The sequence below is a fragment of the Linepithema humile genome, chromosome 3 (assembly GCF_040581485.1).
Source record: "Linepithema humile isolate Giens D197 chromosome 3, Lhum_UNIL_v1.0, whole genome shotgun sequence".
Classification (NCBI taxonomy): Eukaryota; Metazoa; Arthropoda; class Insecta; order Hymenoptera; family Formicidae; genus Linepithema; species Linepithema humile.
Window position 1 is genome coordinate 25,884,506 of NC_090130.1, and position 26,760 is coordinate 25,911,265.

Below are 26,760 nucleotides of genomic sequence, written 5' to 3' on the forward strand. Positions count from 1 at the left end.
TCATAAAGCATCCTGAAAACGTCATAAAAAAGTGTCTACGCAGCACATGTACGCGTTCTCGGTTGTGTGCGCACGCTGCTGTGGTGGATAAACTGGCATGTCTGGTCAGAGCGTCTGTGTCTGGTTAGTAATCGCGTTTCCACGCGCAAGCAGTTAAGGTGGTAGTAGTATTGTCGGCAATTGTCGGCATAACCTGCAGAATTGTGGAAAATTGCATTCGAAACAAAATCGTACACCGACGTTGATTTGGTTACAATAACGACGAAATTGAAAACAGATAAATAAAAAACTCTGCAAGTAAATGAAATGAAAATACAGAAAAATATATAATAGAGTGTACAGTGCGGTATCTGTGTGCTTAACCTCCTATGTCAAGAGACGTGCATAAACTTGCAAATAATAATTATTAGCATACAATGAATATGGCATTTGTGTTGAAAGGCATCGGTGAAATATTTTTGCGTTCAAGCAGCGTTTCGCGAGCTACTCGAGGTTCTATAAAAATATCTCGGGTACGTAAACAACACGTAACTGTTATTGCGTTATGTGTTATCAGTAATGATATACACATTATTATCTCAGATATATTTTATTTTTACAATATTGGTTAAATGCATCTAAAAAATTTTTTTAATTATTGACATATGTTGACGAAATATTTTAATGAATCTAATCCAATTTCAATTTCTTTTTTAATAGATATGCGCCGTTAATTTCTCTATCAAAGCAGATATCCCGGAAGTGGAAGAAGTCGAAAAGTTAAAAACACCAGTAGGAAATGGCAAAGTGTTTAAAAGCATAGAGGAAGCTGTGTCTGATGTGCACAATGGGGCCAAACTTTTAGTTGGTGGATTTGGCCTCTGCGGTATTCCAGAAAACCTAATAGCAGCTGTACTAAAAAAGGGCTCTAAAGATCTAACTGTAGTCTCAAATAATGCTGGAGTGGAAGATTTTGGATTAGGTATATTGCTAAAGGAGCACAGAATCAAAAGAATGATTGCGTCATATGTGGGTGAAAACCCTGAATTTGAAAGACAATATCTTAGTGGTCTATTAGAAGTCGAGTTAACACCACAGGTAATATTTTAACGCAGGAAAGTGTATACAGAAAATCTCACCAATCTTTACAAATTAAATCTTAATTTATGTAGGGTACTTTGGCAGAACGTGTGAGAGCAGGAGGTGCTGGTATTCCGGCATTCTACACTCCCACAGCTTTTGGCACCATCGTGCAAGAGGGAAATGTCATCGTGAAGTACGACAAGGATGGCAACGCTGAAATATCAGGAGAGTCAAGAAACGTAAATCAATTTGATGGTCGAAACTATGTGCTGGAAACCGCCATCACCGGTGATTTTGCGCTTGTAAAAGCGTGGAAAGCGGACTCTGCGGGAAATCTTGTCTTCAGAAAGTCAGCCAGGAACTTTAATCCGGTAATGTGCAAAGCAGCAAAGGTGGCAATTGTTGAAGTGGAAGAGATTGTGGAAATTGGTCAGTTGGATCCGGACCATATTCATTTGCCTGGTATTTTTGTGGATAGAATCGTGAAAGGACCTTCTTACGAGAAACGAATTGAGGTTGGCTTTCATTTGCCTTGATCAATATTTATCAGTATTATTATATTTAATTATATGCAGATGCTTATAAATGTTATTTTTTCTAGAAACGCTCAACAAAACAGACTATGAAGCCTAAAAAAGTGACCCCAGCTAGTAAAGCAAGAGACAGAATTATAAGACGTGCTGCTCTTGAATTTAAAGATGGAATGTATGGTAAGAATATAAGATAATAATATAAAATGAATAAAGTGTACAATAACATTAATGTACATTTTATTCATTTTCACTTCAGAATCTTATATCATATCATTTGGCAGGCCTAGAACTTTATTGTGATGCATTGAAATTTTATATTTCAAAGAAAGTAATAGTTTAGAATGTTAAAATATACATTTTATTCATTTTTATGCCTTGTAATGTTATATCATAACATTTATTAGGTTAGGTTAAGTTAGAACTTTAAAATGTACTTACTGTGATGCATTGAAATCTTATATTTTAAACACAGAAATGATCTAGAATTCTATAATGTAAGATTTCAATGCATCGTAGTAAAGTTCTAGATCCATTAAATGATAAAATATAAGATTCTAAGGTATAAAAATGAATAAAACGTACATTTTAACATTCGAAATCATTTCTATGTTTAAAATATAAGATTTCAATGCTATATGTAAGAATAATTTTTTAATAACTTAGTGCAGTATTTGATAAAATAAAATTCTTTCCAGCAAACTTAGGAATTGGCATACCCATGCTTGCGGGTAACTACATCCCAAAGGGCGTGAAAGTGACGTTACAGTCAGAGAACGGTATTCTTGGTATGGGCCCGGTGCCAGAGAGTGAGAGTGACGTCGATGCGGATCTCATTAATGCTGGAAAAGAAACTGTCACTGTTCTACCTGGTGCTGCCTTCTTCAGCAGTGACGACAGTTTCAGCATGATTAGAGGGTATAAAATTTAGATTTTTTTAACATGTTGACTTCCACGTTCTATTTGCCGAAGTTCTATCAGATCATTTTTCAATTTACAGTTTCTAATCATAATATTTACTTTTATACGTACTTCATTATTGTTGCATATTTTATACAAAACAAATAAAATTGTCACTCATATATAGTAGTTAACGTTAAAGCGTTTATTTTCTCTTTATTGTAAATATAAAAATATATGCAAATGATGTCTTGAATGTCAAAAAATAACATTTAATATAATTGTGTGTTTTTAGGGGACACATTGATTTGACTATTCTCGGAGGCATGCAAGTGTCGGAGAATGGAGATTTAGCTAATTGGATGATACCAGGTACGATGGTAAAAGGCATGGGCGGTGCCATGGACCTTGTTTCCGCGGCGACTACGAAAGTAGTAATAACCATGGAGCACAAAGCCCGAGACGGAAGTCCGAAAATTTTGAAAAACTGCACCTTGCCTGTCACAGGTAACTTGTTAGAGATATTAATACTCTACAATTTTTTGTCTTCTAAAATTTTGTCCACATTACTGCTTTTAACATTTTCTTATTTAATCGTATATCATATTTTAATATATTAATATATTTTTTTTTTTAATATATAACTGTAATTTTCTTTGTAATGTTTTGCAGGCCAACAATGCGTCGATTTAATTATCACAGAGCTGGGAGTGTTTGAAGTGGTGAAAGGAGAAGGATTAAAGCTTATCGAGATTGCCGCTAATGTCGATATCAGTGAGATCGTCAGTTCGACAGGTTGTGAATTTAGTGTTGCTGATGAACTTAAGGAAATGGGACAGGTTGAGATCGATGAGTCTTAAAATTGTACTATATTTTACAAATTGTAAAAATGATACTCGACTCGATATTCTAACACCTCTTTGACTACGTGAAAGTAATTTTTAATATCGTTTACAAACTGTACAGGATTTTCAATGTAAAAAATTGCATCTTAAAACTTTACGAGAAATATTGTTGAAGCTATGCAATTTAAAATATGTAATATAAATTGAGAGAGTTGCTAATTACGTTACACAATTATATTTCTGTTGATATTTTCGTTTTTTATGATTGTACTTCATGTAAAATATACTATAATGTTTAAATAATTAGGTAAACGTTATGATCAATATAAAATTATCTATTACGTTATTCTGTTATTGTATACAAAAGTTAAATAATTATTTCCTAAATGTACATATATTTTTTTACGTGTAAATCATGAAGCAATTTATAATGTGTCGCGATTGCGAGCAAAAGGAATCATATATAATTAGCATAATAAATGTGTTATGATTTTGTAATATGTCCTATTAAATAAAAGTTTGTAATATTTTCGATATGTATTCTTGCTTTTCCTGATCGATACTAATCTTATTCCTATATATTATTTACAATTTTATATACATTGAATATTAAATCACAAATGCAACATTCGAGTTCAGCGCTACATCCGAGTATTTGAATGCAACATAATATTGACGATCACTATCAATAGAATCCATTATTCTCTGAATTTAGCCTTCACTCTGGCGGGCAGCGGCAACAGATACAGAACGCTGTTCAATATGATAAGACCGATGGCGAACGCCAGGGAGATGAGCAGATTCAAGTCCACGTTCAATACCTCGGAGATGTTCTCACCCTCCTTGGTGAAGCGTTCTATCAGATAAGTCTTGCCGTCGGGATATCTGCAGAGCTCGGCCATGCCCGGGCAGGTAAAGCTCTCGTTGTACGGCAGATTCGACAAGATGGGCGTGTCGATGACCAGCTGATTCAGCGCCAAAGAGGAATATCTAATTGGCAACGCGGTTGACACCATCACTAGCCAGTAGGGCAGGTTCTTCAGGCTGCGAATAGCGCCGGATGCGATCACCAGGGACAGCAGGGTCATATATAACACCGTGATGGCACCGGTTAAAGGTCGTCCGACTACCATCAGCACTGCCACCGTCACTTGCTCAGCCGCCACGTAACTGGACCATAGAATGCCGGAAGCGTACGCCCAAGAAGTGAGGTCCAGCTCCAGAATCGGAACCAAAATTCCGATTGTTATCAGGGTCGATATGAAGCTCAGCGGCAGACTCAGCAGGGTGTACGCGGTCAGAAACATCGCGCCGCCGTAGAGACCCTCTCGCTTTTCTTGATAGTATCTCGTGCGAAAACCTGGAACTACATATCAAACATTTTAAAAGTCACGTAGATTGAAAAAAATTGTTTTAATATATTTTGATCGCAAATAAAGATTTTATGTTTGAACATCTGAATACTTTATTGAAAAATTAGATATATGTACATAAACTACAACATTTTACTTACAAAACGCGTTTTTTTTTGCTATGATTTTTTGCTCCGAGTTTTTACGCGATTGCAACTTTTTCTAATGCATTTTGTTACTTACATAAAACTGATGTCGTGGCTATTCCAGCTACGTAAAACAACGTCAAGACGTTGAAGATTAAACCACCGGTTTGTAAGAAGATCCTTGACTGTACGGGACTTGAGTGCGAGTACAGTATGCTCATTAGAGCGACTAAGAATGGCAGTAACAGCAGGCGAGCGGCGAAATGTCCTAGGCCGGTCTTATTCAAAGAGAACGTAGCTGCCATACTTCGCCTGAATATCAAAATATGATTGTGAATAATCAGTCTGCAAGATCTTCCAGAACTGTCGATTTTGATTTCGTCGACAGATTCTAAGCTCGAACATATCTTTTTTACAATTTTATTTCAAAATTCTTTCAAAATAATATTAAATATTTTTAAAAATATACATATATTCCAAGAAAAAATATACTTTAGATTCATAAAAAACTAGCTATACTTTATCTAACATGCTGTCAAAATTAACATTTTATTTATTTAATTGGTGCGAAATTGTGTTGTGCAATTGTCAGAATTTACAGAAAACTCACAAATACAGTGCCAGAAGAGTCGAGAAACATCCGGGCTTAATTCCACGACCTAAACCCTTATGCATAATGCCGAGAGCACTATCTTTCATACTTTGCGGCATTTGGGGTGCCTCTTTCATGTAGAGTACGCCGTCCACCTTGAACTTCTCAACTAAAACCGAGATCTGCTGATTGGACTCCAGAAAGCGATCTCTGGACCGGCGGTCGACGGTCGACAGGCAAACTGAAAAAGCGATTATTCTAATCAAATAATAATTAATTCACGAATCTTTTTTGCAAGATTATATTTGTCGTAAATAAACAGGTGAAAGATAATTTTAAACATTCAAATCTACGGATCTGCTTCGAAAATGACAAAAACGCAACATTTCTTAACTATTAAATTTTATTTTTAAGCGTTCATCGTTCTGCGAGTACAAAACTTACGGTAATACATCAAGGGATTCTCCAGTTCCGGACACGGGAAGCCGATGTAAGTAAAGTAATCCAACATGCTTCTGGTGGGTCCCGAGTAAACTACCGCGCCCAAGCACAGCAACGTCACGCGACTGACGAAGGGGAGCACGTCGGATCTGGGTGTTTCCATGGTGAGGACGACGATGGAGCCGCGTCGGGTGGCGTAGGACCACAGCATCGAGACGATGAGATACGTGTTAAGCGGATCGGTGTCCCAGGTCGGCTCGTCCAACAGCAGCAGGGTCGGATCCTTCGCCAGTTGCACGCCCAGCATCAGCCGCCGATACTCCGGCCGGGTGAGATCGTTCACCGACCTGTTGGCGACCTGCGAGAGCGCCAGGTCGGCGAGGGTCTGCCGCACTCGGACCTCGCGGTTGCTCAAATTGGCGAGCCACGTGGCGTACGTCAGAGTCTGGCGCACCGTCAAGCTCGGCAACAGATGACATCTGTGAGCTACGTAGCCACCGTGACGGCGGAACAGTTCCGGTGTTAACAAATTGCCATTCAGAGTTATCCTCCCCCTCGTCTCGCCGTCTGCTCTTCCGGCTGAAAGAAAGCAAGTTTAGAGATCATTTCAGTCAAAACAGCTCGATAGTATATATATATATATATATATATATATATATATATATATATATATATATCTTGTTTCTTCTACATTTTTATGTTTAACTTAAGATTTTTTATTATATTTTATGCAAAACATTTTTAATTATTATATCATATCACGCAAAAATGTGCTAAACATCATAAAAAGAACTTTCGAACTTTTTTTTGTTAAACGCTACAAGCAGATAATTATTGTTATTAAGCAAAGGCTGATTCCGAAAGAAAGATTATTGAAATTACTCACCGATAACATCGAGGAGCGCTCGCTTACCGGAACCTTTCGATCCTAGAATAGCTAACACTTCTCCGCCGTGTACACGGGCTGATACATCTCTGAGCACTGCGGTGGGCTCGGATTTGTTAAGACAGCTACCTTCGATCACGACGTTGGTGGAATGGAACACGTTCGATATGTCCAGAATGCAATCGGACGGAATCATCTTAAACATTGTATTGTGAGATCTGTGAAAATAAAGTTTTGGAAATTAATTCGTAGAATATTTCATTACAAAGAGAACAACAATGGTCACACGCATTCCGCGATAAAAATTAAAGGATCTTTGTTTAAAAATACAACAATGCTAAAATTACGCATGTACGATTTTAAGTGGCCCCTTTAAGGAAGCTAAACTGACGTCTTTGTAATTTTTTTCATACTTTGTGTATTCCGTTTATACAATTACGTTCATCTGCGGGAATCGTAAAATAAAAATTATAAAGTTTTCTTTATTCTTTAATTTCACAGATTAATTTTAGTGTGTTGCGCTTAAAAACTTCAACATGTAAGAAATAATAAATCGACACTATAAAATTAATATTATTTCTAAGCGAATACACACCTTACAGAATATTAATAACAATATTCATTTGAAATAATATGTAAAGTACATCAAGATGCAGAACTGTCACTGGATTCAGCCATGCGATGCGCATTTGATCCAAACTTCGAAGCCACTGGATATCGAGGCGCGTATATATACGTTAAGAAAAAAAAACAACGTGCTCGTTGACCTTCTGCGAAGATGTTCTCCAAAATGGTAGTCTCGGCTTCGGTAATGCACCAACGTGAGAGCGCAACCACGCGAGCACCACCACGATGCGAATTGCAACGCGTACTGACCGCGCACGGACGCCGCGAGCGTAAAAGTGACTCGCTTGAGCGAGGCTGGGGACGCGAGAAATGCAGGTAACGATACCTGGCTGGCTGGGAGTTGGCTCTCCTCGAGGTGAATGTCTTCTCCGACGCGGACTCTCAAAGATAGGAGGAGGGGACCGACCCCGCGTGACAGCATCGGCGTAACCAGCCTGGGAGCGTAAAACCGTGCGAGCGCACTTTGCGATCACGAGTAAAAAAAAAAAAATATTATCGGCCTCGCCTGAGATTTGAAAAATATTATAAAAATATGTTGCATCGCGACATATCTCATGGTTTGTTTGATACGGTATATTACAGATTGTAATTTTTCAATAAGTATGTTATATGCAAATTACAAGATATTGTCAAAATGCGATTCAAAGGTATGCGCATAAAAATTTGATTCATACAAGACACAAGATACTTTGTATTTTATATGTTTATCTCAAATTATACAAAATTGAAATATTGCCCATTACTTTGTCTTATAACTGTCTAATGACAATAAAGAAAGTTAGAATCATAATTATACCGTTACTTCAAGAAGCATGTCGATTTAAATCTTCGAATATTCGATAAAGGAGACACGGAGAATTTTCGATAAAGTCGATAAAGTCTTCGTCAATGAAATCAATACAAAAAACAAAGAAGTTAGAGTAATTTATTTTACATTATTTTAATTTTGCTTCATTCCGCTTTATTCTATTTTTTTCCTTAAAAAAGCCCCAAGTCTTTTTGAAATCGCCAATATAATGCAACTATATTTGTTACCCGAAAAATAAAGCGAAACGTATGAAAATAGTTAAGAATAAAAGACGAAAGTGCAGGAAAGTGTAGAGAATATAAGCAATCTCGCAAGCGATGAAGTCCAGCGTGCTTACGCCACTGCTAACTTGACGGGCCCAACAGTGGGGTACGGCATGGAAGAACTCGGAGGGGGTAACTCATGGGGGCCCTCGTCAGCGGCGGCGGCCAGCGATCGGACAGGACTCTGGCGAGTCGCGCGATACCTGGCGCTTCGCGAAGGAAGACCTCGCGGTTAGGAATTGCGTGTTGAGAAAAGATTTCCCGGGTAGCGATCGACGACGCCGGCGTGGTGACCGACGTGTCGCTTAAGAGAGATTGTGAGAAGACGGCTTTCGTGTCGGGAAGTGTATTTCTTTTCCTTCTCCTTTTTCTTCTGCGAAAAGTGCACATCGGCTAGGGATTGACGGAGAAGGACGACGACCGGAATGGAGAGGAGGCAGCAGCGTCGTCGTCGTGACTCGACCAGCTTCCAAGGTTGAAGGCCCAGCACGAATACACAGCCGGTGAGTCATTGTCACGAAGATCAACAGCAGTTCCTTCTCTCTTTTTCTCTCTCTCTCTCTCTCTCTCTCTCTCTCTCTCTCTCTCTTTTCTGCGTCTTCGCGACGAGCGGCGCACCGGGTGTTTTGTAATTTTTTTAAATATTCATAAAACGTTTATCTTGAAATAAAAATTAATTTGATTTGCTTTTCCTACTTGTACTAATAATTAAATGTAGGAGTTGAAACCGCTCTTTTTGGAGTTTGACTCGCTTTATGCTACGACGAAAGTATTAGAGATTGAAATTTGTATTGTTTATTTGAATATCTTTTTATGTGTTTAAGTTCATAATTGCATGAGATATTTTATTATCTTTGCGTGATGTATTTTTTGTAGTGTAATCTTAAAAAAAAAAACTTCTCCGGCATTTCCTGCTCGGACATTCGTGTGTTTCTACAATTAATTCTTGTACGCATAACATACGTAACAATCTTAAATTAGGATTTAATTATGACTGATGTATATGTAAATTTTACGAGTACATATTTCGTATGAATGAATCGCGTGTTTACGTTCGCATACTTTTTTGATGTAGTAGTATAATTAAGACTTCTTTTTTTGATTGTTATAAGATAACCGTAAGTTGAAATAATGGGTAATATTTCAGTCTCGGTAATTCATATAACTGTTAAATACATAATATTATTTCATTTTCTGATTTAACATTTCATTACCTGTAATGTAATTTTTTGTCTCGTAATTTAAAATTTAAATCAAAATTTGATAATTATTACTACTAATTTTGGAGTACATCATGTTTTAAATCACGCTAATTTTGGAAATAATTATTCAGTCAAAATAATATCTATATTAAAAAATAGTATCTTATATTAATATAAAATACTTCTATTATTTTCTCATTACGATTTTTATTATTAAAAACAATTTTGAGCAAGAACAGTGAGTCAAATGTTTGTCCAAGTTGTTTATTAATTTCATTAATTTTATAAGAAAATTTATATCAGAGTTGTCAGCATCAGAATAAGAAAAATGTAAATTGATGCTAAAAATATATTAATTTTTTTCTCAAAATTGGAAGGAAAATTCACAATGAGAATTAAAATTTGTGACGCTTTAAAAAGAAATGTTGAAGACGGAAGAATTGTTGGCATGTGATGAGAGCTTTAGACGCATTTCTAATTATAGTGTGCAGTTCCGATTACGTAATATATGAAAAATGTCGCAGCGATTTTTCAAAATGAGGAGCAATCTATAATTCATTGGAATCCGTGAAGCGAATCGGCTGCCTTCGAAAAAGAAATAACGGCGCTGTTAATCACCTGTTGCTTTCACCGTGCTGGCGGATCTTTCTCGTTATGCAGAATCAGGTTCTCTGTCGTTGAACCGTGAATTAAAAGCTCGCATACCACGCGTTAAACCGTTCCATGCGTATTTTTTTCTCGTGGAAGGAGAATACACGACCCACTGACAAACGGTCCTCAAAAATACGACGGCGTAAGACACTTGTGCGCGTATGTTTTTAAATTTCTCTCTCACTTAAACATTCCACAAAGTTACTTAATTTAATTTAATTTACTGATGAAAAATTAAAAGGAAATATATAAGTTTAAAAAATAAATTTTATTTTTTATTATTTAATTATTATTAAAAAAATTACAAATTTCTATTACTAATAAAATTATCTACGAATAATATTTTTCTCGACACTTTAACTTTAAATAAATAATTTTTATTATGGAATAAACTATTTGAATGCAAAGCGACACGGCTCATTGTGTTACGTTTCACCACATTTTAAACTATAGTAGCATAATGTTTTATTACGTGCATGAAGTCATTACTTCTATTCACGTTACATGCGAACATAATGTTTTACTTCCCTGAGTGGGCGGATTATTAGTCTATTAGTTCATGAACGCTGAAAGCGATACTGATTTATGTTAAGTAACGGAGATATTATACATTGTTCAAGAACTCTCTCTCTTTCGGATTTCTCGAAAAAAAAGTAATAATAATAGGATTTGTTCTAGTAATAATAAGGATAATTTTACTCGAGAATTAGCCTCTATTTGGGCAAGAGAAATAAATTGGCCGGAACCACCGGATATCCTTTTTGCCTAGATTTCAGAGTAAAGCTAAAATTTCAATCTTTCCGTAGCAAAAACTTCGTGGAATGTTATCGCTCTCCTTTCAAGTTTCCAACCTTTGAATTGATTACCTCAGTAATTAAGTATTGCATTAGATTTCCGGTAAGCTAAGCCATATAATTCTTTCAAACCAGGACTTCGATGTCTATTTATGCCCTTCTCTATATATCTCTGCTCGTGTTTCTCAAGCTCGCATTTCCTTTCATAAATAAAAAGCAAAAGCGTTCGCTCCGACCCGTTACTTCCTTCGTCGCATTCCATGCAGTTTCCACGTTAGCGAAGCCCTACGGCGGTAATCGCAAAGCGTAAAGGTGAGGGTTCAATTCTCACTTCGTCAATCCCTTCACTTCGATCGGACACGGCGGATACGTCGAATGCATAATCGTAGTTGCCGTAATTTCGTTACGTGCGCGACGACAGGCGTCTCCGCGAAATCGCTGAAGTCACGCCGGGAGACTTTAACGAGCGCATAGGAGTGCACTTCGGCACTTCCTCGCGCGATGCTTCGAGTGATTTGCAATTTCAATTAGATTCTCCTCCCTTTGCGTCCTCCTCCCCCGTCCACCTTCGCGAGGGAGACGCGGAGGGGGACGGCGACTGCCTCGGCGGAATATTGAAAAACCTAACTGCACTGACCTCACTTATATCCCGCATTCCCCGATGAAATTTTACGATGCGATAGTGCTCATCATCGCTTATAACGAAGCAGTAAAAGTATTATTATTGATGTTTGACTGCTGCGTAATTTCGTTACAACTCACAATGTGAGTGCTATAATAATATAATTAATGGAGCATTAATAAAAATATTTTATGTATCATAGTTATTTAATTACGATAATGCGACGCATTTATTATGTCATTAATGAGTAATTATATACAATTGAATTAATGTTAAGAGGAAATTAGAAGTGGCAAGCACGGAACTGCTCTCTTTTTCCGACACCTAAATCGCGGAATTAACGGCGTTTAATTAATCAACGTAATTAGCTAAAAGCGCACACTTCGTTTGAGATACCTCCGTACGCTATGTGGGTCGCGGGACGATTTTCGGTAGACTTTCCACCGCGATTTCCAACCGCGTTGCGTGTGCGGGTAATTATGGCTGTAACACTGTACGATCCAGGCCATGGTGTACTTTATTTAGGTATACGCGTGCACGGTTGACTGGCGTACACATGTAGGTATAGAAATCAGTGCGTGGGATAGTCTCACAGTAGAGATTCTAGAGATCATGAAATCGAGATATTGTTTCCGTTTGCTGATGAGAGACTTCTAAATAAACGGAGATCTTTCGCAATTATAGTTTATAATTTTCGCTTAAGTTAAATATCGTGAAACGCAAACCGCAGATATAATGGGCGCGAGAAAACGAGAATTGATCCAATTAAGCGAACTAGAAAGATCAAAGCTGAAAGCTTCATCTTGTTCAAACAAATTATCGTGTTTTTCATGCCGCGGTGCATTTCGAATAAATATTTGCACTTTCGAAATAAATAAATAAAGTTTAGAATAAAGTTTAGAAAAACGTTTGTTGTTTTGAAATAAGCCTCGATCGCTTGTTCGCTTCGTCGGCAAGTGCTCTCGTTTTCAACCACTTGCCGACTTCCGATTTGCGATGCGAATTTGCGAATCGTCGTAACACAGCGATCGTGCGATTCCGGTGATTTTTCCAGGCATCACGCACGGGATAGACATATACGGCGGGATATTAGACATCACTTTCCGCCCGCTTTCGACATGCTCAGCTGCGCGCAATCGGCGCATGCAGTTGGGCCCGTTTTTCCGAGCGTATCATCGCCGGCCTTTACGAATATCGCCGCGACTATCCGCACTTTCCTTCTCGCGCATATATGCAGCGTGGAGCGGCGATTCAGTTGCACGCACGTGCAAAAGCCCGGCAAAAAGCGACGGCGGCGACGGACGCGAGCGGCGTTTAATGGTGAATACATACCGCGAAATCGCACGGTCGTCGCTCGATACAACTGTTGCAGAAACGGGATATGCAAATGAACAGTTAACCGGGCCCGGCGAGAGGCGGTTATCGGCCGCCGCAAAAATCACCGTGTTACGCAAATTGAAAAGGACGTAGGTACGTCGCGATACAGTTTTACCGGTTACCGCGCCGAAGTAACTGTAGGCGCGATTATCTAAATATCGTATCGCGTTCGAGATGCGATGTGACAACTCGAGAAAAACTGGTCTGCACATTCGCGAGCCTGCGTGTCCGGAAAAAAAAAACATTGCGGCACGTGTATTAAACGTACATAAGAACATCAAAAGCTTTCATTTTTTTAGCTTTAATTATCTTAGAATATTCTAGAATTCACGCTTCTAAGTTCAAACAGAAATGACAGTCGAGAGAAAATGTTAAGAATTATTTTTCCACCATGATTTTTCTCGCAAAAGCTCTAAATTTTCCGAAGAACAAGCTTTCCTAAGTTAAGTGTCAATGTAATAAAGTTAAATGTGCGCACATCGTACGCTTCTTGGAAGCAACGTGAAACGCGAGATGAATTATGGAATATATCTCTTACCATCTCATTTTCCGAGACATCCTTTATGAAAGGTGTTAACCAAGTCCACAATGTCTCCCATTCGCAACCGCGTGGGTTAATCATTCCACGCACGATCGTGAGACCAAGGCACGGAATTACTTAGATGTGCAGCGAGAACCGCGTCCATTGTCATTGCAGGCGATGGCGCGACGTGACGGTGATTACAAACCCTCGGGTCTTTTCTCCTTTCGCATGCGGGTAGGATAAGTGGAGTTGCGCTCACGTACGGATGACCTATCGGTCGCTTATGACACGGAGACCCAGGCGAATCTAAACCCGCGACCTCGACTGACCCGTGCCACATCCAGAAATCCTCTTCCGCGGACTCTGACTCAAAGAGACGCACAGGTTCTTATTGAATTCTTCTTAGTTTCTTTTTTTTTATATCTGTAAGTCAGACATGCGTTTTATTATGTATCACGTTTTTGCTGTGTAAAAAAATTTATAACCAAGATGATTACTTCGTGTAAAATTCCAGCAAAAATGATTCCTTTATTCAGATATTTGCTTATATTTCATCAGACTTTGATTGATCATAATTTCTACTATTCGAGTTTTATCATTTTAAGTTACTTAATACTCTGACGGTAGGCTTCGGCGAATCTTCGAAATAATCAGCTATGCGATTAAGGTTGAGCTTCTGCTGTATAATGTGGACCGTTAATGCGCCGTTACTTCTTTTCAGCTAAAAGTGTTCAGCTGTTTGCGTGCGCTTGTAGAAGTTTCATAGCGATGATCCATTGATCGATGACTTCACCGATGAGCCCGCGTTACATCGCGATCCTATGAGACAATGGCATTGCAGAAGATATCTATTTTTACATATGCGTGTTCAAGTTAACGCACATATCATCGCGTGATATAACATACTAATTGTAATATTGCTAAGGAAAATTCTGCAACAGTCAGCAACTTTAAATTTGCTTAAGTCGAGTTTAGAACCTGCTTTAGAATCTACAACTCACGATCAAATTCGAAATAGACATCCGCTTATAATATTACGTAATAAAAAACATTTGAAAGATCAAAAAGACTCGCACGAAATATCTACATATACTGTTATATGTTTTGTACACGTTTGTATATTAATTTTCTCAATTTTCTGTATTAAGCACAATTATAAACAGAATTCTATTTTGTTCTTTCGACGATCGAAATTGAAGTGGCAAATATTAATCGTATTTCCGATATAATAATTCACTTCCGCTTTTACGAAAAGAGACTGCCACATATGAAAAAATGTCTTAATCTGCAGTTTCGTATGACTGGTGCACGATTTCCATCTTGTTGATTCTCACGAGCGAGCATAGCGTGAACATTCTTGTACTTGAGCCAGCTCAGTTTCATACAAGGGACTCGCTGATGAGTCACTTCTAACGGGAAATTCCTGGACGGGGGAAAAAAATGTCATTCCGTCAGCATCTGTTCGCTAGAAATGTACCGCACGTATCATCCAGAATGTTGCGGCGAACTGTTCGCGTTAAAGCAGATTATGTAATTCTGCGCATTCCATTTCGACATGTAAATGTAACATATGGTTGACTGGCGATATTAAGCCGTCACAATAAGTATGGCACACAAAGAAGTAGAATTGTACAAATGATTTATGTAATATACTTGATCGGCAATAGATGTTAAGCGTTTCCATCGTAAAAGATTGCATAAAATCTGTTTTCAAGACGGAGTCTTGCAAATTTGAATTTCATTCTTCAAATTTCTAAACACACAAGAAATTTGCAATAACTAATTTTAACAGAAAATGCGATTCTATCGTACAAAAGTATTTCTGACAGTGAACCGTCATAAAGTCCAATAAACACTTGATTCGCTGGACACCCGATACGTTTTCGTGCTCGCGTGGAACTCGGAAACATGAACGCATACCACGAACTTGACACGTGAAGACGAATTAAAAGCTGTTGTTGCATCGCGCAGCGATGAAGCAGATGGTTTATGCGCTTCTTGTCGCGCTTCGCAAGTAGCTTCGAAATAATCGACTTGGGATATCGCTCGATTTGCATCACGGTCGAGAAATAAATGTGCGAGATTTCCACTGGCAGATAGGGCGAGGCGCCTTTAATTAATTTCGTTTTTCGATATATGCCCCCTGATAATCTGATACATATAAGCAGTCGAGTGAAGTATATAAAATATCTTCGAGCACACGTTCGCTTTGAAATTTATGAAGGCGATACGCAGAATCCAATCCGACTGGCTCGAGTATGATGGAATTCGTTAATTAGTTTCTGAAATTAACAACGTCGACTTTTATTTTAATTGAAATTGTTTTCTTATATAGTGTACGCGTCATTTCTATTTAAACTTCTGAATTCATTAGCAGAACAATTTCTTCAAATTTTCTTTTCTCGTTGATTAAACGATTGAAGTTGTTAATCATTTTATCATAAACGTTTATATTCGCGCCTCTTTTTAATAGCAACGGTATGCGAATAGTGTCACTATTCTGTTACTCGGTACGGAACGGATTTCGCACAAAGTGTCGAAGTTACAACGTGTTCGCGAAAAGCCATTAAAAGCCACCGTGTGGCAATGGCAATGAAACAGGTGCTACGTGCGCGTTTTTAGATTGCGAGCACCACCGTTAAATGAGATGGATGCTGTTCGCTTCCTTCGAGACAGGCATTACACGTGTCCCCGCACGCAAACGTGATATTTATCCATATGTGAGAGCGCCTTCGTGGCGCTGCAGCTCCGGCGCGAGCGTGTCTAATAACAGTGATGAGTTTCAGATAGCTATTTATCAGAACATGACTATATCGACGCACTGCAACGCGGTAACCGAGAACTGTGCTTGGATAAGATTATAGTGAATAAACAAAAAAATGTATTAGAGATAAGTTCCGTGAAATAATGAAGTAGAAAATAAAGTAAGAATACACAATCAAATAACATCTTGCACAAAGTCGAAAGTTATAACGCGATCAGAGAAAATAGGAATTTGTTTGTAATTTTATGTAATAGTAAACAATATACACAAATCATATTGATACAGATTTTGTACATGTATATATGCACGGAATCAATAATATTTTAATACATAAAGTTGCATAAAATTTTGACAATTAGAGATGGACACATCTAAGTATTGAAATTGTCAAAACTTGATTCGATTTTACTTGTTAAAAATATCATTGATTCTCGATGTGTGCATTGATTCTTCATATGATTTATGCATTACACGACACGACACATAAAATTATAAATAGAATTTTATCTCGACGTCTGTTACGTATCATAGACCATTTGAAGTGGACTTTGCGCGTTCAGAGATATGACAAATTAAACATGCAAGAGACCTTGGGCAAGAGAAAGTCCATAATATAATAACTATCGTCTAGCGAGCTATCGTTCGCCCACGCACGAGATTACGCAAGAAAACGAATGATTATTACGAGTTTTATAGCTCGTGAGAGTAACGAATTCAGAATACCGGTTGAAGAAAAGGGATATGAAAATCAGAATTCATCGGTTTCTTGATTATGTAGAGTTTGCTCTGCTACCGACATTTCGCCGAGCTGTTTCTCATAATTGCGTCATTAAACGTACTGTTATACGCGATATTACCATGTTAATTTCCGGCATACACGTCAATTACTGTATCTATTTGTACCGTGGTTTTTGTCACGACAGACCAATCGGCTTACTGCGTGAAGCTCAAATGAATGTTCGTGCATACAAAGTGCTTTTTAAGCCTTCCGTGACTAAAGTGCATATTTTTTGCACATGGATTGTACTTTGGAAATAGGATATATATTAAACGAGTATTTTTACCGTCTCTTTTTTAATCTCTGAGAAGTATCTGAGATATTCTGAAATATGTGAAATATACTAGATTTATTAAACTTTGAATCAGATAAAATTGTAAGTGGAAAACGCTGGTCACGAAAGGGTTAAAGTACATATTTTAATTGCCTGAAAATTAAATCGTTCAATCTGTTAAAATTTAGTTGGAAATATATTTTGGCAACTAAATTATAAGAAGAAATTAAGCAAGAATTATATAAACGTACAAATCGTCGATATGAAAGGCGTGATAATTTCGATATTTATAGATACTTAATGATATACCGGTAGAGATAAGTGTATGCCGGAACTATATGGCGTGCAGCGGTAGAAATGCATTCTCCGCAGTCTGAACGTTCCGTCCTTTATGGACGATCGGGCACGGGTAAGAACAATTTGCTACATCGCGATAAAATTCGACGAGGCCGTCCTCCTTTGTTCGCCAACGGCCGGGAACTCCGCGGCTGATATATATTACCTTCGGTTTTCTATCGGTGGGAAGAGAAGCTGGAAGGTTCAGAGAGGAGCGCGCACATCTTTTGCTGAAAAAGAGTCGTATCTGAATTTTTAAGGGAAGGAATATCGCGCTTTTTTCTCGCGCAAAATTGCTACGCTGCGAAAGAGAAGGAATGACGTTGAAACGTTTCCGAATAATGGATATTATGAAGAGATACATCAGAATAATAAAATTAGAGAGAGATACATACAGAATAATAAAATTTAGTTTTTTTCCAACAGGCGCTGTTATCGTGAAACTTTATCAGAGAATCTTTTTTTTTATTTATTTAATACCGTATTCTGGATCGCAGAAGAATCTCTTTCCCGCTTTTGGATTCTCTCGCCGTTTAAGCGACACAGGCATAAATTTGTCATGAAATCGCGATGACGGATGCGGCCGTACTCGGACACGGTGTATAAACGCTGAGAACCATGCCGCCGGCATTCCGAGGAGCCGCGCGAATAATCGGCGAGCCTTTGAAATTGCTTCAGCACTATGTTCGCGAGTCCAATCGCCGGCTGCGAGCGCGTACTCTCTCGTAGGACTTTCCAGGACGGTACACGCGGCGGGATACACGCGGGAGAAATTCCTTCTCATACACGGGGAGGCTTTAATAACAGCCTCCCAAGTCGCGTTGCGCAATAAATCTGGTCGCGCGCGGATATCCTCGCGGACGCAATGACGATAAATTCATATGGAGCGTCAAATGGTTTTCCACACGAAGAAGCTTTCGCGAGCGCTCTTCTCTCTCTCGTAAAATTCTCGTCGGGTGATTTAATTTATTTTTTTTAATATATACTGGATAATTTAGGGCACGGTTGTTTCTTGGAAAAATAATATTAGAATTTTTATCTGATTATTTTTTTAGAATAGGAATATTTTTCTGCAGCTAAATTTTCTCTCTCTCTCTGTTTATATCGCAATATTAAAATATTATCAGCTAGTCAATAAAGTTCGTGCAGTTTATGTGAAGCAGCAAAACCGCACAAACTTTGTTAGTTAGCGAATAATATTTTTATGTTATATCATAATATAATATTTTATGTACACTGAAATAATATCAATCCAATTTTTCAAATACACATACTAATATTTTCATCTGAAAATTAAAAAAAAAATGACAAATAAGACACTTAAGTCGGTTCGATGAGAAGAAAAAAGATTTCCTTTCGCTTACTTTCCTTTTCGGCGTTACTAAAGCGCCGTAATTAAAATAAAACGAGACACATTTTACGTTTCTTGGATTAATTCGATGGAATTTAACCGGTCAGCTTTATGATCTCTGCGCAGTCACCGGAAAATATGGGCTCGGAAGCCTGGGAGCTGGAGAGGAGGTACTCGGTGCCGGGAGCTCTGGACACCAGGGGACTGGAGCCGCCGGCCAGCGAGGATCTACACGCATGGTCGATTTACAGGTGAACACTTGTACTTAAAATGGAAGTGTGTAATCCGCGTATCCCGACTCCGCACACCGTGCAATCGAAGCCTCACTGGAGGCGGAACACCAAAGTGAATGTCCAGTAATCTTTTTTGTTAATCGCTATAAAAGGAATCGGTCGAGCGTGTTCATTTATAACGTGCTGTATCTATATACTTCGATTCTTAATCTTCGATTAAGTCTTAAAAATATTGAAAATTAATGTATATTACGCGTTCTTTATACCGATCTTTAATAAACGGGGAGAAATATCTGATGCCTTATTATTTTTGTTTATATTTTTCAATTTTATGAGAAGTATATTTGATCGCTGCGCTTTGGATTTTAATTAAAATATTTCTCCTTTATTTTGAAAATATCGAGGTTCAGAAGGATAGCAATAATTCCTTAATAAACGTGCAAAATGTAGCATTTCCGCGATCTGACAGGCAAAATCTGAACTCCGACTTTACGGACTCTGCACTCGGCTCCGCCGAGAAATCGCCGCTGCCCTACGGAAACTTCCAGCTCCGCGACTCCACGGTGCAGAGCATATTGCGGCATCCGCGATACGGGCCCAAAAGCCCGCTCGCCAACAACTCCTACACGTATTTGAAGTTTGGTCTACCGCGGGTTCTGCCACCCAGCTCGCGGAATCGCGACGGTTCCAGCGGCTACGACTCCAGCGAGGAAGGACGACGCGTGTCGCACGCAGGTAAGTTCTTCGCAAGCATTGATTTAACGTTACTTACGTACGATTACCTGATAATGATAGCATGGAAATGATGATGGATGGCGTGGATCTGCTCTTGTATTACTTGTAAATTTCCGCTTCAAATACAGTTGCTCCGGTGCATACGACTTCGATTATGCGTTCAGCCAGGAGCGATCCGGACTTCAGGCATGTTCATGCTGTCCCGAGAGAGCACGTGCACTCTCAATTGACCATCGCGAGAGACCATCCGAGACTGCGGAGTGCCAGCGAGGCCAATCTTCTGCAGAGCGCAATCAGGACAAATCGACGACACAGTATCGCACCGATCGATCCTGGATACATAGCACATGGTGAGTAAATTTTGGTTATATTTTTTAGATATTCTTAATATTTATTAATGATAATATTTAGCTCTCATACTTGATGCAAAATATTTAAGCACTTTGAATCCGTATATGTGACAGAAAAATATCTTAATTAAAATGTATCATTTAATTAATTGAAAACATTGTATAAGAAAGTATATTATTAATAATTAAAACTATTCTTTTGTTACAAATTTGAAATTGATATTTCGACGAAGATTTTATGAAAGCTCATCGTTTGTTGAACTATTTAATTTTTTTAATAAAAATAAAAATAACTTTTTGATATCTCTTTTCGAATTTTTGGATTTTTGAATGAAAGAACATTCGGTAGATCGAAGATTACCGAAGAGATATCGCATAAAATGTATAATTATTTCACAGGGCACGGTATGATGGGACCGGAAGGTTTCGCGCTGCCGCTAAGACCCGTGCCATGCCTGCAGCACCCTCACTTGCAGCTGCGAGGAGTAGAGGCTTCAGGCTCGGACGGATTGCCGCTTCTTCGCGGCATCACCCTCGAGGCCGGCGCCGCCGAGGTGCTCGCCGTTATGTCGACTACCGAGAGGGAAGGCACGCAGATCGTCGAGACCATTGCGGGCAGAAGGCGTATAAAGAGAGGCGATATTCTGCTCAATGGAAGATCCGTATCGGCGCGTACTCTGAGGTACTTTCTAATGTTCTTCCTGCACGTGCGCTTTTTTGTAGCAAGGCAACGAAGTACTATAGGCGCGTTGCATAATTACGAAGCGCAATACACCGACATTTATTAGAATGGTGTGTAATAAAAGTGAAATTGAGATAAGGAGAATCTTTCGTATTATTTTTTTTTTGTACGCTTCGCAGTCGTGCAGTGAAACAGACTTATTTTTAATATTCGAAATACTAAAATAAATGGTTCAAATATCAGAAAATAGAACGAAAAATCGTTGAATTATTTGCGAAGTATTGCGAATCGTTCAGATATTGCGAAGAAGTTATCGTTGAAAATTAAGCGTGAAGCAACAATGGCGATAATTAAAGTGACGATTGAAGCGGTAATTGAATAATGAGTTACCGCTTGGTGTTCAACTTATTATTCAAACTACATGAAAATGTGCATGCTAATACACCCGCTAGTTACAGCCCGCTAGTTACAGCTTGCTAGTTATAACCTGTTTCGCTTATGACGGTTACCGTTAGCCGCGGTTAACTAAACCCTCTCTGTCTGGATCATAGCCAGTTCTATGATTCAGAAAGAAACGAACAATCCAGTCAATCAAATTGCATAGCTAACTTACATTAATAAAGCCGGCAATTTATTTTTCAATTATGTTTATTTTTGGAAACCAAGAATTAACGAAAGCATTTCTGTATCTTATTTAAAAAGTTTCAATTAAATTTGAAAATTTTATTTTAAAATTTAACAAAAGTTTTGTTAAAAATTTAGTGACAATTTTGTTGTTAGAGATAATAAAATCTGCAGAGCAAATAAAACGCTTTATAAAGTGACGTTCGAAAAGCTTTTAATTAATCTCGTGATCACAGATCACGCGTCGCTTACCTGCCAACGGAGAGTGGCCTGAGTCCCGGGCTTACGGCTCAGCAGACTCTCAGTTTCTACATGCTGCTGAGAGGCGGCAATAATACCACCACGCTCGAGGCCGAGGCAATCCTGCACGAGCTCGGTCTGGAGGCGACCAAGCACTGTCTGGTGAACACCCTGACGACGTCCGAGGCCCGACGATTGGCGCTCGCCTGTCGATTGCTTCAGGACTCGCATATTCTCGCCTTGGACAGACCCACGCACGGTCTGGACATCTTCGACGCCTTCTTCTTGATCGAGTATCTGAGGCAGTGGGCCAGTCGCGGCCAGCGACTCGTCGTCTTGACCCTGCACCCGCCCACTTATGAGATCCTGACGATGGTGTCGAGGGTCGCGCTCACCTCCGGCGGCCGGATCATGTACTCCGGGCCGAGGAGGGACATGCTGCCATATTTCGCGCTCGCCGAGTTCCCCTGCCCACCGTTTAAGAATCCATCCGATTATTATCGTACGTAGCGGGGAGAAGAATCTGAAATTAAATTTTGCAAATTGAACGACAAATATTATTGACAAACTATCAATGAATTATTTGGAGCAGAAGTTATAGAAATTTGTAGTGTCATTTACAAAGAATATTATAAAAATCGTAAATTCAAAGCCATTGAATTTCTGAATTCCAATTTACGGAAACAAGCGAAAAATATAATATTCTATATATCTAAAATTTTAATAAAAATGAGATTCTCTTGCAGAATAATAACGAACGATACGAAAATTATAGAAACGATATTTTGTTTGCTTTTTTGCAGTCGATTTAGTGACGCTGGATGATTTATCGGCGGAAGCAATGCTGGAATCCTCGCAGAGGATAGATCATTTAGCGGAGCTGGCCAGGACAAGGCTACCTCCGCTCAGCGATCCTGGACCGCCCGGTGCGCTTCCGCCCTCAATGTCCGGTCCCAACATATGCGTGCAGATCTACGCGTTGTTATTGCGAACACTCATTTACAGTCAACCATGGACGTTAACGCGATTGCTACGAAAGATCATTATCTCCGCGTCGCTCAGTATTTTACTCGGTGCAATATTCTGGGATGTCGCCGGCGATTCGAATTTACATCTGCGAGACAGAATAGGCTATCATTACGCCAGTTTGGGCATCTTCTTCTGGTCGCTGAGCCTTTTGGCGATGTGCGATGTCGCTAACAGCAGACCGAACGTCGAGAGGGACATCAGAGACGGATTGTACGGCAGATTTGTCTATATTCTCATAGACGTAAGTATGATTCATCTTTAAATTTTAGTTTTACAAATATATAAAGAAAAAATAGATACGCAAAAATAGAGAAATGAAATATTTAAAATGTTCAGTTTTTTAATGTATTATATATGAAACAAAAAGTTAGTTGACGTATGCAAATCTAATTTAGAAATTTTTAAAAACATTATATATATATAAAAGTTATCAGTTCAAGCAGTGAAGAATACAAATATGCTTCATAGAATTAAACTTAGAATAAAAAACACATAATTGAGGAAGGATAAATAAAATATTTTTTGAAATGTCGCTATTAAGAGATATGCATTTATTATAAAAATTCAAGCAGTAGCTCATTTTTCTAATTATTGTGTCTTATACTAATCTACTTTTAGTAACCCAATAGTTTTTGACCCTTCGAAAAAATATCTCTTAGTGGAGAAATTATTTAATTATACACTACAACTGTAAGCTCATCATCATTAGGAAAGTGTCTCACATATTCTTCGCACAATCTAGATCCCCTTAAATCTTTCTTTAATGCGTGGCAATCTGATGGAGCCAGATCTGGATTGTGTAAAAAATATGATAATGCTTTTCTAATGATGATGAGCTTGCGATGAGTTGCGATATTTAACTAAATCATTTCATAGCCAAGACTTTTTTCCGAACGCTGCCGCTGCGAAAGACAGTAGGATTATGTAGTAAGATAAGCCATTGTTGAAATTTTATGATAAATATATACTTTTCAATGTCTTTGGAATATTTAAAAAAATCTTTCGAATTCGACATTTAAACGGCGATAAAATTTTTAAACTTTCCGGACATTTCTTCACTCCTCTTCGTATTAAAAAGATGACATTTCGTGTTTCAGCTCATCTGCAGCATACCTTCCTGGTGCGTGATCTATCTGATATACCTAGCGCCGGCGTTCGCGATGTCGGGGCTGCACCTCATGCCGGACGAGAATCTGACGTCACTGTGGAACTACCTCGCCGTCGGTCTGCTGTACCTGATGCTGCAGCATCTCATCTGCACGTTCTTCGCGCACATATGCAAATGGGTATACCTGGCGGCGCTGCTCGCCGGCGTGGTGGTGGGCGAGATGACCTTGGCCGGCGGGGCCACCCTGCATCTGAACAATCTGCCGGCATGGTATCAGCAGATCAGCCCGATGCAGTGGTCATTGTCGCTGCTGCTGCCGCGCCTTCACAGGACTGAGAGCATGGGCAAACTGACGAATTGCAAGCCCAAGCAGATTCAACGGCAGGACATCATTATCCAGGCGGCGTGCGAGCCGCCGGACGGTGCGTTAGCTCTTCACGAAATCGCTCTCGACAAATTAAACGTGAGGGGAGAATTGTGGCTGGGTGTCGGCGTGGGTGTCGCGGCCGCTCTGATCGTCCTGAGTTTCCTATGCGTGAAGTACGCCACTCCGAAGAGGCCCAGAAGCGCTCCGAACAAACCTTGATATTTTATACGTTGGAAAATCGTCGTGACAAAGTAGAAACCGAAACTGTGCAATCTAAATACTACGAAGTCAATCTGTTTATGTATACGTGAGCTTTTACTCAATCTCTGACTTAACGTGTAAGTGCATTCCGATAGAATCTACTTAGCTGTTCAGAATCGCGCTTGTCACACGTCTCGTCATCGTCCACCTCGTTGCGATTCTTTAAAGACGGAATTCTTTAGGGACTCGCAGGGTAGACACAGGGAGTACAAAGCTTAACGAGACACTACCTTATTAAAAGGTCTCGTAATAGGCATCCGCCGTTTATAGACGATGCTAAGTAAACGCTTAATACTTCGTATATTGTCCTAACCGATACGCATTGTTGTAATCGCATGAAATAAACATTTTCATGAAAAGAACATCTTTATTCGTCTTTATTCTTCTGACTCTATGTCTGACACGTGTCCTAGACGGCATGTTATTGAAAATATTCTAAAATTTATGCGCATATCATATTTCGAGATTGTTGATTCCAAAAATTCTTTAATTTGGAAAATTTGAGAAAAATTATAAGTTTGTATCACAGTGTTATACTTTATTAAAAAAGTATAATGCGCATAAAAATTTTTTTAACATTACCTTTTTTTGGCTACTTTAAGTATTGGCAATATTTTTTTAGATTTGTTATTTAAATAAAGTCCATTAAAAAATGAAATTGCACGTAATGTGCATCAAAAATTGCTAACATTATCCCTTGTGGTTTTTTAATTTTCTTTCCTGAATAGAATACAAAATCGATATTCTCTAATTTTGGCACCAACGGATAACGTCGACAGTTGGCCAGCAGATAACTGATTTGCTGAAAGTTCACAAGTCTCCGTTCGAAGGCTCCATCTAGAAGCCGCCGATACTGAAGATACCTGTCGTATAATTATTAATTTTTAATAACGAAAAAACATATTAGCACCGCAGGCATCACGTATGAAAAAATATTGATTTTGAAGACTCTCTTAAGAACGCGATTTTCCAGAGAAGCGGACTTGAGTATTACAATAGAAAACTTCATGATTAAAATTGCATGATACGGTTGCGAAAATACATTTTCGCATTTTCATCGCAGAGTTGTTTTTCGAGATCGATAGAAAGCTACCCTTCATAGGTGCCACACTACGCAAACCAAGTTATAAAGAGCCTACGAGCGTTAGACGTTTTATTAGAAATCGATAGCACGTCGAGCACAAATTTATCCCGCGAATGACGCATGTTAAGAAATGTAAAGTGCGATTAAAAATAAGAGCGACAACTTGCTTCTTCGTTCACGCCGCTGCACTCTGTTAGATTCTCGCGCAATATTTTATTAAAGATAAAAATTCTAGAGTTATCACATTTCAAGGAAAGATAACTGGCATCGTAAATTTCTCAGCCCGATCCAAGTTTAAATCGGTCGCGTTTAAATCGCGCTAAACGTAGCCGAATCCGAGTTCAGATTGAGTTCCAATATAAAGCACATCTCTCTCGTATTTGGCGAAAATCATATAACGGCGGCACCTGATTTAAATTTAATCGACCAAGTCAAAAATTATCCATTCTGCTGCTATTATTTCACACGGAGTAATCGATCTATGTCGATTCTCGCTCGCCATTAATCGCAGAGGCATCGCGTCGTGTCGCACAGTCGTAATTCGTTTTTACGTAAGAGTTTACTTTCATCGCGATCGAGTCTGCAATTAATTACGCCAATTAGCGCTGACGTTCGTCGAACTCTTGGCGTTTCGTTTCTCCCCCGTGAGATCGCTCGTTATCGCGCGATAGCGGTCGAACGATCATCACGACCAGATATGAGAACGGGCCAATAAAAGTATCAAGAATGGAAGGATTCCAGTCACGCATTGATTCATGCCTGTGTACTCTTATCTCGTTTTAGCGTTCATCATCAAGATTGTGCGCACTTCCAAGAAACATACACGTGTATTTATCTATAACTATACAATAGCAGTCTGATTTATCGAAAAGCTTCTATAGAATTTCATCGAAAATTTGCATTTCTCGCTGAATTTATTATCA

The 26,760-nt window shown here is 38.8% G+C and overlaps 3 protein-coding genes across 6 annotated transcripts; 2 read left to right on the forward strand and 1 right to left on the reverse strand.

Moving 5' to 3' along the window:
• Positions 1–106: 106 nt before the first annotated feature.
• Positions 107–3,869, forward strand: SCOT (Succinyl-CoA:3-ketoacid CoA transferase). The gene is made up of 7 exons (XM_012372129.2): positions 107–512; positions 700–1,077; positions 1,152–1,577; positions 1,664–1,772; positions 2,291–2,510; positions 2,788–2,999; positions 3,165–3,869. The coding sequence occupies exons 1-7, from the start codon at positions 417–419 to the stop codon at positions 3,350–3,352; spliced, it is 1,629 nt and encodes a 542-aa protein (XP_012227552.1). The 5' UTR covers positions 107–416; the 3' UTR covers positions 3,353–3,869.
• On the reverse strand, positions 3,361–20,273 carry LOC105675156 (ATP-binding cassette sub-family G member 5). Of its 3 annotated transcripts, XM_012372096.2 has the most exons (7): positions 20,140–20,273; positions 13,637–14,440; positions 6,755–6,972; positions 5,872–6,447; positions 5,446–5,668; positions 4,933–5,147; positions 3,361–4,703 (listed from the first exon to the last, which is right to left on the reverse strand). In XM_012372096.2, exons 3-7 carry the CDS (start codon positions 6,957–6,959, stop codon positions 4,036–4,038), a joined length of 1,887 nt encoding a protein of 628 aa, XP_012227519.1. In that variant the 5' UTR covers positions 6,960–6,972; positions 13,637–14,440; positions 20,140–20,273; the 3' UTR covers positions 3,361–4,035. The 3 variants fall into 3 exon arrangements, with proteins under 3 accessions (XP_012227519.1, XP_012227538.1, XP_012227500.1); XM_012372115.2 differs by lacking the exon at positions 13,637–14,440 and having other exon boundaries at positions 20,140–20,244; XM_012372077.2 differs by lacking the exons at positions 13,637–14,440; positions 20,140–20,273 and adding an exon at positions 7,350–7,819.
• LOC105675149 (ATP-binding cassette sub-family G member 8) lies at positions 8,608–25,115 on the forward strand. Of its 2 annotated transcripts, none has more exons than XM_067351181.1 (8): positions 8,608–8,955; positions 19,232–19,375; positions 19,827–20,092; positions 20,221–20,442; positions 20,842–21,124; positions 21,985–22,490; positions 22,792–23,258; positions 24,115–25,115. In XM_067351181.1, exons 2-8 carry the CDS (start codon positions 19,236–19,238, stop codon positions 24,709–24,711), a joined length of 2,481 nt encoding a protein of 826 aa, XP_067207282.1. In that variant the 5' UTR covers positions 8,608–8,955; positions 19,232–19,235; the 3' UTR covers positions 24,712–25,115. The 2 variants fall into 2 exon arrangements, with proteins under 2 accessions (XP_067207282.1, XP_012227488.2); XM_012372065.2 differs by having other exon boundaries at positions 8,609–8,955; positions 19,251–19,375.
• The last annotated feature ends 1,645 nt before the right edge of the window (positions 25,116–26,760 follow it).